The sequence below is a fragment of the Corvus brachyrhynchos genome, unplaced genomic scaffold (genome assembly GCF_000691975.1).
Source record: "Corvus brachyrhynchos isolate BGI_N302 unplaced genomic scaffold, ASM69197v1 scaffold1, whole genome shotgun sequence".
Classification (NCBI taxonomy): Eukaryota; Metazoa; Chordata; class Aves; order Passeriformes; family Corvidae; genus Corvus; species Corvus brachyrhynchos.
Genome location: NW_008237222.1, coordinates 10,317,098 through 10,329,583, shown reverse-complemented (window position 1 = coordinate 10,329,583; position 12,486 = coordinate 10,317,098). Strand labels below are relative to the sequence as shown.

Genomic DNA, 12,486 nt, shown 5'->3' with positions numbered 1-12,486 from the left:
TAGCCTCCCCGCGGGGGGGGGGGCAAACAGCCCCAAAATAAAAAAATGATAGGAATGAAGGATTTCAGAGTGGCTCCAGACAGTCTTAAGCTACAATCCTTCCTCTGGGAAGACTGATTTGGACTTTTCCTCCCTTTTTTTCTCTTTTTCTTTTCCAGTCAGAGTGCAGGCACAGGCACTCTGCTTGGACTCTTCCTTCCCTGCAGAGGAACTAAAAAGTTACTTGCCACTGAAAGCATGGGGTAGCTCTTAAGCACCCAAAATACACCTCCCTAGAAAACAGCTTTCAGATAATAGCAGGCACCAATGACACAAACCTGCTGTCTCAGCCATGGGCTGGAGGCTGGGAGGGGAGGGGAGGATGCATGTGTGAGGCCAAAGGCCAGCTTGCTGCGATGGCCATGGCTTGGCTCACCAGTGTGTAACTCCTAACTGGTTTTCTTTAGAAACACCATGGCAGAGACAGTAAGGGCTTTGATGTGGCTAAATGCTTAATAGGCAGGGGAAAATACAAACAATATTTGCCTCTCTGCTACAACTTCAAAGGCTTCCCTACCGTAATTACTTTTTTAGAAGACAGGTGATCTAGCAGGAAAAAAAGATCTGATGTGAGAGAGGCCATCAAAGGAAAGGTAAGTACTGAAGAGGAGTGATTCACTTTGCTCTGAGCTGGGACCTTTGTAGAGGTGTTTGGGCTGAATTTGCATGATTCATCACGGGCTGATGGGGTGCCTGGTTTCGGCACAAAATACCTGAGTCACAGCCTGGATCCCAGCTGCCATCGAAAGCTGTGAATCCTGCACCAGCTGCCAGCACGAGTTCTCCGTTCAGGGGCAGGTACTAGACGAAGGGATGCAGAGTGTTACTGCGCGGTCCTGCTGCCAGCCACCCAGGCTTGTAACCAAGTAACACTGCTAATCATTAGGCTGCCTATTACCCTCACAGTCTCCAAGGCACTTCACAGTTATCAGGAGCTACCCTTGCCATGCCCCATGTAAATGGGAAAGTATCAGCTCCCGGTTTTACGGACGGGGAGGCTGCAAGGGGGAGGGGCAGTTTGATGTTATCTTCCATAACACAGCATTCAGAAAAGCAAGAAAAGGAAAAAGCAAAATAAGCTCTTTTGACAGCTCTTCCTCCTCTTGCACACACTCCCAGCAGCTCAGTAATGGATTTATACATTGGAACACCATGAAAAACCCAACCTTACTCTGCAAGTGCCAGAGTGCAACCCCTCACTTAATGGGTTCCCACCTCCAGGGGCTGTGCTTGCCCCATAAAACGTAACTCAGGGACCCAAGTTATGCTTGGTGCAGTGTCAAGTAGGGAATCTGCACTCAGCACAAGCTAAGGGAAACACACAGCGGCATTTGGAGAAGCTTGCTATAGCCACACTCTCTTCTTGTTGGGTAGGACATCACCAGCAGGTAGTCACAGTCATGGTACTGACCTGGCTTCAGCCTGGCCATGGACAAACCTCAGCAGGCACAGCTCTGCCACGGGAACCTTTTCAGCAAGAAACTGTGGCCACCTGGGTCACGAGCCACCACTGCCAGCACTGGGACAGGCCCTGGTGAACGATCAACTCAGGCAACTCATTCACAGCACACAGGCTGTTCAGCCCAGCCTGTTTTATTTTACATTTAGAAATTGCAGAGGGAAAGTCATGGTTTCTCCCAATATTTTCAAGTCAGTGATGCTCAAGGCTCCCTTCTCTAATTCAGTCTATCCAGTGTTTTAGCACCACTCCCCAGACAGCAGCTGGGAGCCCTCCAGGACTGCATTATGCTGACTTACTGGGTCCTGTGCTCAGGCAGAAAACGTTAAATAGGATTTTACAGTTTCATCTACTTAATTGGTCTTTAAATATGTATGTAGGTTAGAGAAAGCAAGACTTATAACTGACTGCTGCAGGTGGCTGTGATAGCTCTCTGTCCTTGGCCAGTCTTGCCTGAGGATGCTCAGTCCCACTTGGGCCACCATGGGGTAGGCAGACCAGGCAAAAAGCTCATCACCCCTGAACTGTAGGCACCTGTTAAGAAGTTTAGTATCTTGGTGGTGCAGTGCTTTGAAGGCCATAGCCCAGGTGCTCCTCTTGGTTCAGGAACCATGAGAAGCCAGGATAGAGAGCAGAGGGTGGCTGCCACCAAGAAGAGTCCCACAGTGCTCCTCTGCACCATCTGCTTTGGACCCAGCAACGCCATACATTGGGCTGGACAAGAGGGGATGACACTAGGAATAGCTGAGGTTGGGGCAACATGTGCCCCAGGGGTGTGGTGTCTCCCCCCAGCCAGGAAGGAGCCTTTGCCTATGGACACTGCTCCATCAGACCATAGCCTGTGTCCTGCTGTCAGGTTCTCTGCATTTCTATTACTTTTGAGTAAAGGAAATTTGTTCAATACTGAAGCACTGAAAAAAGCTGAAAGGTCTGCCAGGATACAAATGGCATCATGTCCTTTAGCTGCAGATGTAAAAGCCATGTCTGTTTTGGCCTGCATTCAGCTGGGTGAGGGCAATGCTACCAGCTTCAGCCACAGAATGCTGTACTTCAAGTGGCCTGGCTTGTTTTCCTGTGAGCTCATGCGGGAGCAGGCAATGGGACATTCTGGAGCAGCCAGCTGTCACCCATACTCAGGCTAGTGCCAGAAGCACTGCCAGCCAAGTCTCTTCTCCCAGACTGCCTGGGCCATGGCAGTCTGAAGCCCCTGGGCACTGCCTCTTGCCCAGTTTGCAGGCTGGCCCCCTACACCACAGCAGGGCCAGGCAGGAAGGGTGGCCAGCCGGCTGCTGGGCCCCATCTGAGCTGCCCAGCGTGGGGCTTTGGATGGGACGCAGCAGATCCTTCCACCAGCACAGGGTACCAGCTCTGGGCACTCAGACCCAAAGCTGCAGGGATCTTTGGGTGGAAGAAAGAAAATCAGCCAGCAGCTGCTGCTGAGGGGGATGGTTACACAGCAGGATCATGACTGGTCTCCACTTGCTTTCCCAGGCTGCTGAAGTTGACATTTGTGAGTGTTGTGGCTGGATCAAGACCACTGGGTTGGGAAGTCCCTGCTCTCATCCCTGCCTGCCTGCCAGCTCCCTCTCCTGTTGTTACCACTTTGACTACAGCCGTGGGTCAGAGCTTCCCAAACACCCTGTGGTAACCATGCAGGACACAAGAAGATTTTGTGTCCAAGGGGATTGTTCATTCAGATCTTCACAAACTAAGTAGGAGGGAAGGAAAACACACTGAGGATTCCCATGACAGGGCTGAGTTCAGTGTGGTAAGAGAGGAGATGAGGTATAACAGGATAGCTCATTCAGTTAGGGATGCACATATGGATGCATGACACTGATTCCAGGACGAGGTGGTGCATCGTGCATGTGCTTGGGAGGGCAAGCACGTCTGGATGGGCCAGCAGCACCAGTTCTGCTCAAGGGGAGAGCTGGGGGAAATGCCCCATGCCTGCAGTGCCTGTGCTCTGGAGACACTGGCCTCTGAGCTCTCTGGACAAGATGGAGCTTCTCCAGCCACCGCAGGAGATCCCCTTCCACTCTTGAGGCCAAAACCCCAGGCTGGCTGGACTTCCCAAGCCCAGAGGAAGCTGCTCATGTGAGTGTCAGAGTGGCAGGGAAATGAGAGTGAGCACACACAGTGTCCCTTCACACCCTGGGACTGCCCAGACACTGCAAGCACTTGCCCTGGAATTAAGATGGCAACACAACACGATGGAAGACAGGGGATAGAGTCACCCCATCTTCACAAACATGAAGCTCAGGAAGAGCTCTGTACTTCTGCTTCATCACAGGAATTTCTGGGGCTGGCCCCTGCAGCTATGGCTCCTTGCCCACTGAGGCAACTGTGCTGCACATCCACCACCAGCCCTGCCTGAGCTTCTCACCACTGGGTAGCATTCCAGGAGTGTCTCCATTGTCCAGTGGATCTTTGTAAATAATTTGCCCTTTCTTTTTTCCTAACATAAGTTAGGCATCTCAGCTCACTGCAGAGGACAAATGGAGACTCTGGCTGGGCAGTGGTTTTCTACCTTTGGGAGTTTAGTGTAGAAATTGCATACAGGTTGGGCCACTTTCCAAGTACATTTTGAACTGAGCAATGACAGGTACCAATGGACCAGAGCCAAAAAGCTGGCAGTTTCATCTGCTTTCCCTTCCTCCTGCCAACCTGTACTCCAGGGCCATTAATACAGCGAGTGCTTAGAGTCCCATTAGTCATTTCCCATCCCTGATACTAGTAAATCACTTATCTCCTCTGTTATCATTATCAAGTGTAATGACAACTGAAACACAGTCATCATTCTTCTTATCAAAGTCATAAAAAAAAAAGGATGAAAGACCCCATGTAGCCCTTGGCCCAGCCCCAGCACTGCACCACTGAGGAATCCACTGCCCCAACAAATAAGTGGAAACAAAGCTAACCTCCAAAATGTAAAAGAAAGAAATAGCAAAGTCCTGAGAGATGGTTTTTCAATCAGATGGCCTTAATCACCCTCTGGCACATCCTGGCTCTGCTTGAGTCACAAGCATTGGGCTGAGATGACTGACAGGAGCACTGTGACTGGCATGTCACCATCATCAGCACAGGAAAAATGCAGCACTTGTGCTTTGAACCTCAGTGAACAACACTTGTGACTGCAGCCGGGTCTTTCCCCAGCCTTGCTTTTATTTGCAGCATCTATGCATTTAAATTCCTTGCCTGGATGAGATGGTGCCACCATCCCCCATCATTCAACACTAACACTGCCTGGGCACACTGGGCTCCACAGTGCTGCATCCACAGCTGCACCAGCAGGCAGGTCAGCAGCCATCGGCCCCCAGGTACATCCCCTTGCCCAGCACCCAGCCCAGGAGCAGCTCTGGGGCTGGTGCTCCTGGCCCTCCATTGAAAAAAACTGTGATAGGATGCGAGTGGGCTATTGCTCCAACACAGATTGCTGTAACCCACCACAGGCAATAATGCTCAAGGGAAATGATCTCCATATCACCTTTCTCAGTCCTGCTTTGTTGGGTCAGTGGCAGCCCATGGGCAGCAGCAGGCAGCCACGGCAGCAGGCGGGCGACCCCAGCCCATGCTGCCCACAGGTGCGAACAGCAGAGATTTCCCCAGTGCCTGCTGAGGCTGGGGGTCTCAGCGCAGCTGGTGGTGGAGCCTGGGTGGTATCCAGCTGTTGGGTGACACCCCAGAAAGGCACAGGGCCCGGTTCACCCACAGGTGAATCCCTCTGACAACTCCAGAGCATTGCCAGGGGCTTGCTTGCAGCAGCACTTCTTGGGTTCATTACTGGGGGTTCATTTATTCGCTTTCTGGCCCAGATGAAGCTTCCACCTGCACCCTCAGGACAGTGTCCTTTGCCCTAGCCACACACGCCACCTCATACCCCCAGTTTGCTGCCAAAGCCAGCCTGCCCCCACCACAGCTCTCGATCACACAGCAGCTAGTCCAGGTTCCCAGGAAGGCAGGAGGACCTCCTGCCACCCCAAGACCTCCGTGTGAGCCGAGGAGGGCCACCTGCTGCTGGAGCAGCACCTTGCTGCAGGAGCAGCACCTTGCTGCCCAAACATCTCCCTCCAGGCACATGGTCCTATGAGGAATGGGGCTTTAGCTTCCCAAGGAAGGCAGGCAAGAAATGCAGCCTGTATCCCCATGAAGCCTATGCTCACGAAGGCTGGTGCAGCACACCCGGGGCACAGAAGCTGGGGCTGCTCTGCATGGGACCCACCAGCGACAGCGGGGGATGCCCACAGCCCTGATCTGATCCCAGCAATAGCTCGCCCCTCTGCTTCTGACCCACAGCAGGCAGGAGCACAGGCACAGGAGTGGTGTGCCAGGGGATATCATCATTTCAGTGTCATCTCCTGCAAGCTAACAAGGTGCTTGGCTGCTCCCCCTGCCCGCATCCCTGCCTCCCCTCCTGCCCAGAAGCAGCAGCCCAGCCGCGCGTTCATTAATGCCAGAGCCAGCTCCCCTGCTGTGTCTGCTTAGCACATTTTAAGCTGTTTCAGTGTACGGGCTCCCCACAGCACCTGCCCAACCTGGTCTTGCCCCCACATCCCCTGGCATAGGAGTGACCTGACACATCAGGTTCCCAACACATCACAGTCCTGCCCATCCCTACAGAGAAGCCACAGCTCCTGGCCATCCCACACAGCCCCTGCCAAACCACCCCACAGGGCCCAGAGAAAGCCATGGGAGGATAAAAACAAACAACAGACACAAAAAGCCCATTAACTGGATTGCAGATCCCCAGCATACACTTCTAGTTGCAGTGCCAAACAGGTCCCAGTGTACAGAAATCAGGTGTCGCAGGGACATGGGAAGCCCTTTGGGTAGCTGAAGACATTGAGCTATGGCTGCAGAAGACACAGAGAGGATTAAAGCCATTTGCCAAATCTATTTCAGATTAGCTAAGATCCTTTTCCTGAACTTTCCTCTACAGACAAGATCAGAGAAAGCTAGGAAGAGGCTCGAGGTGCAGGCAGGGGGGCCATGCCCGGCAGTGAAGGGATGGCAGACGATCCATGGAGCAGCTTCCCAACCAGACGGGCTCCAGCATCCGCTACAGCCCAGGATGCTGGCAAGCTGCTCTGCTCATTGCAGACTTTAGTAACTCCTCCTGCTGGAAACCAGCCTGAAATGAGGAAATAGACTCGGCGAGATGAGTGTAAATGGCTGTTTTACCACACTCCTTTCCTAGCACACACCTTCAGTGTGAATACTGACACAGAAAAGACTGCAGGATTCCGGATTGGAATTATGTGCTGGCACACACTCCCCTCAAATTTTTTACCTTCATCTCAGGTGAAGGAAAAATAATCCCTTTTCTGGTTGTCTCATTATCCCGCTGTCTGGGAAGCAGTGGGGGAGGGAGCACCGGTGCCTGGGACTAGCGCGAACTGTGGCAATTCATTAGAGCCGGTGCCCCTGGAGAGCAATTGGCATTTCAAGATCAATCTCTGCCAGGAACCGAGCGGGAGCATCCTGCAGCAAAGCCGAGTACATTCTGCTCTCGCAATTAGGCAGCTAAAAATATAAGGCTGGGGGAGGTGTCCCTGGTCAGACCCCAGTGCCCTGCACACTCCGAACCCTTGCCCAGCCTTGCAGCCCCTCATGGGGCAGGCAGGGAAGGGGTACGAACAGCTGCCACCCCACAGCAGAGCTCAGGGATGAGGCACAGCTGGAAAAGAGATGTCAGGGCTGCTGAGCAACCCCAGCCAGTGTCCTGACCCTGGGGTGGAGCAAGGCTGCTCTGCCCATGTGAATAAAACCCACTCCCGCCACCCCAAAAATAGAAGCAGCAGCATCCATCCCTGGCCTGCACGTCAGTGCTGGCCAGCTCAGGCACAAACTGCACAAGGGCTGGTGTTACTGGGGCAAACACCAGGCTCACTGCTGCAGCCATGCCCTGGCCTGGCTCCCTTCAGAAGCACAGCCATAGCCAGAGGGTCCAATCCCTCACAGGAGTCTTTCTCCCCCACCAGGAGACAAGCAAAGCCAAAGTCTGCCTTACCCTGGAGCACCCATGCCAGGCATCATCACCTCCATTTCCATCCTTTCTGCACATTTAGTCTCAGGCACCTCCAAAAGCTGGCTAAATACTGATCTGCATCTTTAGGCAGCTAAATACCATAGAAAATCCAGCCTAATCACAACGGTTGTGCATCAAAGCCATTTACGCTTAAGCTGGATTTGGATTTAGTGTGTGGCTGAATTAGGGATCCATTTGAAACTTCAAATAACTGCTGAGCTGGGCACTCAGTGGGTGAGCTCTGAGCAGGGAGGCAGGTTCTGTGCCCCAACAGCCTCCTCCCAAGAAGGCATTTCCCAGCACTTGGCTGGTGCCAGCATAGTACTGATGGGAAGGGGAGCTGGAGAGCTGACCACACAGAAGTGAGCTTTCAGAAAAATGTCTAGGAGAGGAGCGATAGTGACACATGAGGACCACCCAACGCTCCACTCAGCTGGGGAGTTGGGATGGGAGATCTCATGCTGTCCCTCCACCACCAGCACCAAGCATCCTCCCCTACACTTGCCACAGCAGGCACTGTTCTCATGAAAGTCAATGAGAGCCCAATCCCTCCTCAGCTGTGAATTTCCTTCTAGGCTACTATAGCAAACAACATTCTCCTTTTTTTTTTTTTTGGCCAAAGGCTGTATAGCATCTCCATGGTGACTCTAAAGCTTAATGTATTCTTGCTGATTTAAGTGATTAATGCTCCAGTGCGCGTGGCTGGCAGCCGAACAGGTGCAGCCCAGCCTCTCTGCAAAAAGCCTCATGACCAATTCATTTTCTAACCAGCTGGTTGCCAAATTTCATGCCATTTGCATGAGTGGCAGCCCAGCTCAGGTGGTGGGTTTCATTTCTTTTTCATCCTTAACCTTGGCAGTCCCTGTATCACCTGGTGACAGCAGAGCAAGGCAGTGAACAGGAGGGAAGTGTCTGAGCTGAAATTAAAAAGAAATATTAACCACCTCACTAAGAGACATGCTGGGACAGTTCACAGGGAATTGCCGGGGCAGCGATGCTCAGAAGGAAGGTGTGAGCTGCAGTGCAGGTTACAGGCAGGGGTGGCTGCTCACCTGCAGTGCAATTCAGTGCAAGAGCAGAATGGTGCCCTCAGCCCATGCCATGCTTCCTCCCCTCATGGATCCCCCCAGCAGTCCTCCCCACCTGCACAGCAGCGGGACTATAAAATTCACTGTAACCCTGAAGCCTGTGCAGCTGCCTGCCATCAGTGGGGGCCCAGAGAAACCCCAGGACAGCAGAGGGGCCCCAGGGGCTCCTGCCAGCGCTCTGGACCCGTTGACTGGGACAAGCCATGGGTCACTCGGGCACCCTGACCCATCCCTGAGTCACGATGAGAGCCATCAACCCCAGCAGTGGGCAGGGCCGTGGATGCTGTTTTGTGTTGTGCAAAGGTTGTGTTGATCTCCCTCTCCTCAGGCTGCTCAGCTCTGCTCTCCAGCTTGGCTGCGGGAGGCTCAGCCGTAATGACTGACGCTGCTCTGCAATTATGCACTTTGCAGGCCTCTAATGAAAGTACTTTAGAAATATTATACATTCATCTGTAAGTAAAATAAAATCTGCTGGAGTGGTATTTTGCTCTTTTCTTCTCTGGGTAAATTCCACATCATTTATTACATTATATTTGTACATATTTCCACAGTACATTCTTTCCTTCAAAAATTCATATTTAAAATGCCATATAAATAAAGTATCTTCTCCAAATATTTGTAGAGGGATTAAATGTGGCACATGGCGTTATTAAAGCATCAAAACTATTAGTGGCATAGACAGCCTGAACAAATTACACCACATAAATTTCAAGGGCTTCTTCAAATTTAGTGGCCAATAAAAGAGCAAAGCTGCCCTAAAACCGAGAGAGGAAACTTGTATGCAAGCTCATCAGGTCTAGAAGAGGAGGGTTTCCAAACAGGATCCAGCCCATCTCTTCTTGTCCCAGCACTGGGAGAGGGCTCACTGGTGACCCATCCTCCACTGGCATGTTGGGGCATGCTTTTCCATTTAATTCCTCCCTGTTAAATTTTACCCTCCAAGCCATGGAGATTGAGATGCCATGTTTTCGTGGCTGCCTGTCAGCCTGCTCTGGGGCAGAGTTCCTCATGTGGGGCAAAATCAGGTTGCTCAGAAACCCCTCTGAGTTGAGACCCCCCCAGTCTTATATCACTCAACACACACACTTCAGCAGGGTGTCATGCCCATCTTGCCACAGCCAGGCTGATAATGCCACAGAAAAATATAAAACCCAATGGCACTTGAAAGAAAATTTCTTAAGCAACATTTTGGGATTTGCCAGAACAGTTTGTTTTCATTTCAAGATATTTTGATGTCAGCTTCACTTAGCCTCTGCCCAGGGCTAGTGCCTGCTCTGTGTCAGCAATGCTGTGGGTTGGTGCTCCTCAGCCAACTACTGCCAAGTTTTCCATCACATGGAGGGAGTTTTATCCCTCCCTTGAGGAGAAAAAATCAATTTATTTCAAATGAAATTGGGTTTTGTTGTACTCTCTCTCATCTCCCCTAATTAAGAAAAGAAAAGAAAAAAAAAAAAGCCCAGAGATGGCCTTTTTGGTTCCATGGTACAGAGAAACCCAGACTGCCATAGGACTCCCATCCCCTGCCCCAGATGAGGCATCCTTGGTCTGGCTGGACCATGGAGAAAAGTGTCGAAGTCCATGGAATGACTTTAAACTGACAGAGGACAGGTTTAGACTAGATATTAGCAAGAAATTCTTTACTGTGAGGGTGGTGAGGCACTGGCACAGGTTGCCCAGAGAAGCAGTGAATGCCCCATCCCTGGAAGTGTTCAGGGCCAGGCTGGATGGGACTTTGAGCAACCTGGTCTAGTGGAAGGTGCCTCCGTCCATGGCAGGGGGTTGGGACTGATGACCTTTAAGGTCCTTTCCAAGCCAAACCATGTTATGATTCTGTGGAGATGGGGACAGGGAAATGTGCCACCAGGCAGAGCTGCAGGGCTGGCCCTGCCCTCACCCACCCTCTGACAGCCCTTCACACCATGCACACCACGCCTTACCATGTCTGTCAGCGCGTGGGGAGACCTGACGAAGACTGAGACAACCTGTAAGAAAAGCAAGAATAGAGTGTGCTTTGCACTGTCAGGTAAAGGGGCTTTTCCAATGCCTGACAGCATTTTGCAAAAACAAAAATAAAAATAAATCAGAAGTGTCTATACCTTGTCCTTCTCAAAGTGAACCACGTCGCTGGCACAGGGGACTCTGTCTTTATCCCAGTTGGAGGCGGTTTCGAAATTGGTGTTGGGGATCCACTGCTTGTACACAGCAGCAGTGGCAGCTGGGAGGGAACAGAAGAACCAGTTTAACCCAGTCCATGGGAGGCACCAGGAGCCTGCTCTGGGATGTGCTTCAGGATGGCTTGGCCTTTTTATGCCAGATTTTTCACCCAAGAGCAGCTCCTGAGTTTTCCCAGCTGAGCAGTCACAGCCCTTCTCTACACAGGGGATTTTTTTTGGCTGGGTGATGGTTTTTACCCACCAAGACAGGAAGAGAAGCAAGGGACAAACACCTGGCAGGCAGAGAGAAGGCAGGAAAGTGTCCTGCAGGCAAAGGGCAAGAACAACATACACCTGGTAGTTAAGCAATCCTTGCAAGGGGTTTTGTTGTCACTCACTAATTCAACAAATAGAGATTCCTCAGCCTTTGGTTTCCAGAAGGTACAGAGTGGGCATGCAGAGCTGGGATACCACAAAGACAGGGCAAGAGAAGAAAAGGCATTTGTTATGGGACATGTAGCACAAAATACAGGCTAGTTTCATGTGTTTGGAGCTGGAGGGGGGGATTCAACGGTGTATTTCAGCCTGAGGCATAAACAGGTTGGGTTGGAGGGTTCTTCCCCTTGGGGTTTGCTGGGACAGTGGCAGTCTCGTCCTTGGGGCCCCACAGGGATGAACCTGATGGCCAGGGACAGGACAAGGGAGAGGGGGTTTTCACTCTGACCTCCGTGATTGCACAAGCACAGCAGAGCAGCCTCCCGACCTGTCATTGCCCAGGCTTGGCTGGGGGATGCACATTCAGCTGAAGATGAATGACTTTCCAGCAGCCTGAATTAAATGGCTTCAGGCAAGTAAGTATGAGACAGAGAAGAGAAAATGACCAAAAAACCCCCCGACTTTTGCCGTTATTATGGATCATCTTTTCTGTAAGAGAAAGACCCACAAAATTACAAAATATGTAGAAAATCCATGGTGGAAGGGACTGGGGCACTGGAGGGGGCGTGGAGAGGGAACGCCGGCCCAGCCTGGGGCAGGAGAGGGGTTCTAAATGACTCCAGCTGACAGAGGAAGGTGCACTACAGAATGCCTTGGCCCGGCTACTCCAGGTGATGGGGAGGGATGTAGCTGCAGAGGCTCTATCAGTACACAAGGATCACCTTGGGGTGTAATTTGCGCTGTCTTACTCTGCCAGGGGCTCTGCTCAGACCACGGGCTGTAGTAGCCATCTCCACATGAACAGGAAACGATGTATTTTTAACCGGAATAAAAGTCCTGGAGCCCAGCTACAGAGCGCAGAGGGGCTCCCCTGCCTCATGCCGGGCTGCGGGTGCCTGAAGGAGTCCTCAGGCAGAACAAACACACCCGTGCCGTGTCCTCTTTAAAACCCTCCGAGAGGGAGAAAGACGCTGCCAGTGGTGAGAACGGGAGCCAGGTAGGTGCTCGCAGTGTTTTGGGCACAAACACCTTGCTAGCTCAGAGCAGAGAAGAGCTTAGGAAGGGAAAAAGCCCCCAGATAGTAATGGCAAGTTGTTCTGTCCTTGCTGCGGTTCCTCCCTCGCGTCCCTCCCACCTCGGGCAGCTGGGGAATGGGGAGGTCAGAGCTCCAGCCAAAAGGCTCGGACAGCCCCATCACACAAAGCCTCACGTCCCGCAGGTCAAGCGAGCTCTCACCCGGGCACACCCTGGAGACGGCTCCGCATCCCACCTGGCCGGGGACTA

The 12,486-nt window shown here is 52.1% G+C and overlaps 1 protein-coding gene across 2 annotated transcripts in view; it reads right to left on the bottom strand.

The window, feature by feature from the left end:
* The window catches only part of AMN (amnion associated transmembrane protein), a 31,780-nt gene that overhangs the window by 18,720 nt on the left and 574 nt on the right, over window positions 1–12,486 (bottom strand). For both annotated transcript variants that reach the window (XM_017729102.1, XM_008629771.2), the window contains exons 2-4: window positions 10,711–10,829; window positions 10,552–10,596; window positions 753–840 (exon numbers count right to left, since the gene is read on the bottom strand). In XM_017729102.1, the coding sequence (XP_017584591.1) occupies window positions 753–840; window positions 10,552–10,596; window positions 10,711–10,829 (252 nt within the window). The remainder of the gene's footprint in view (window positions 1–752; window positions 841–10,551; window positions 10,597–10,710; window positions 10,830–12,486) is intronic.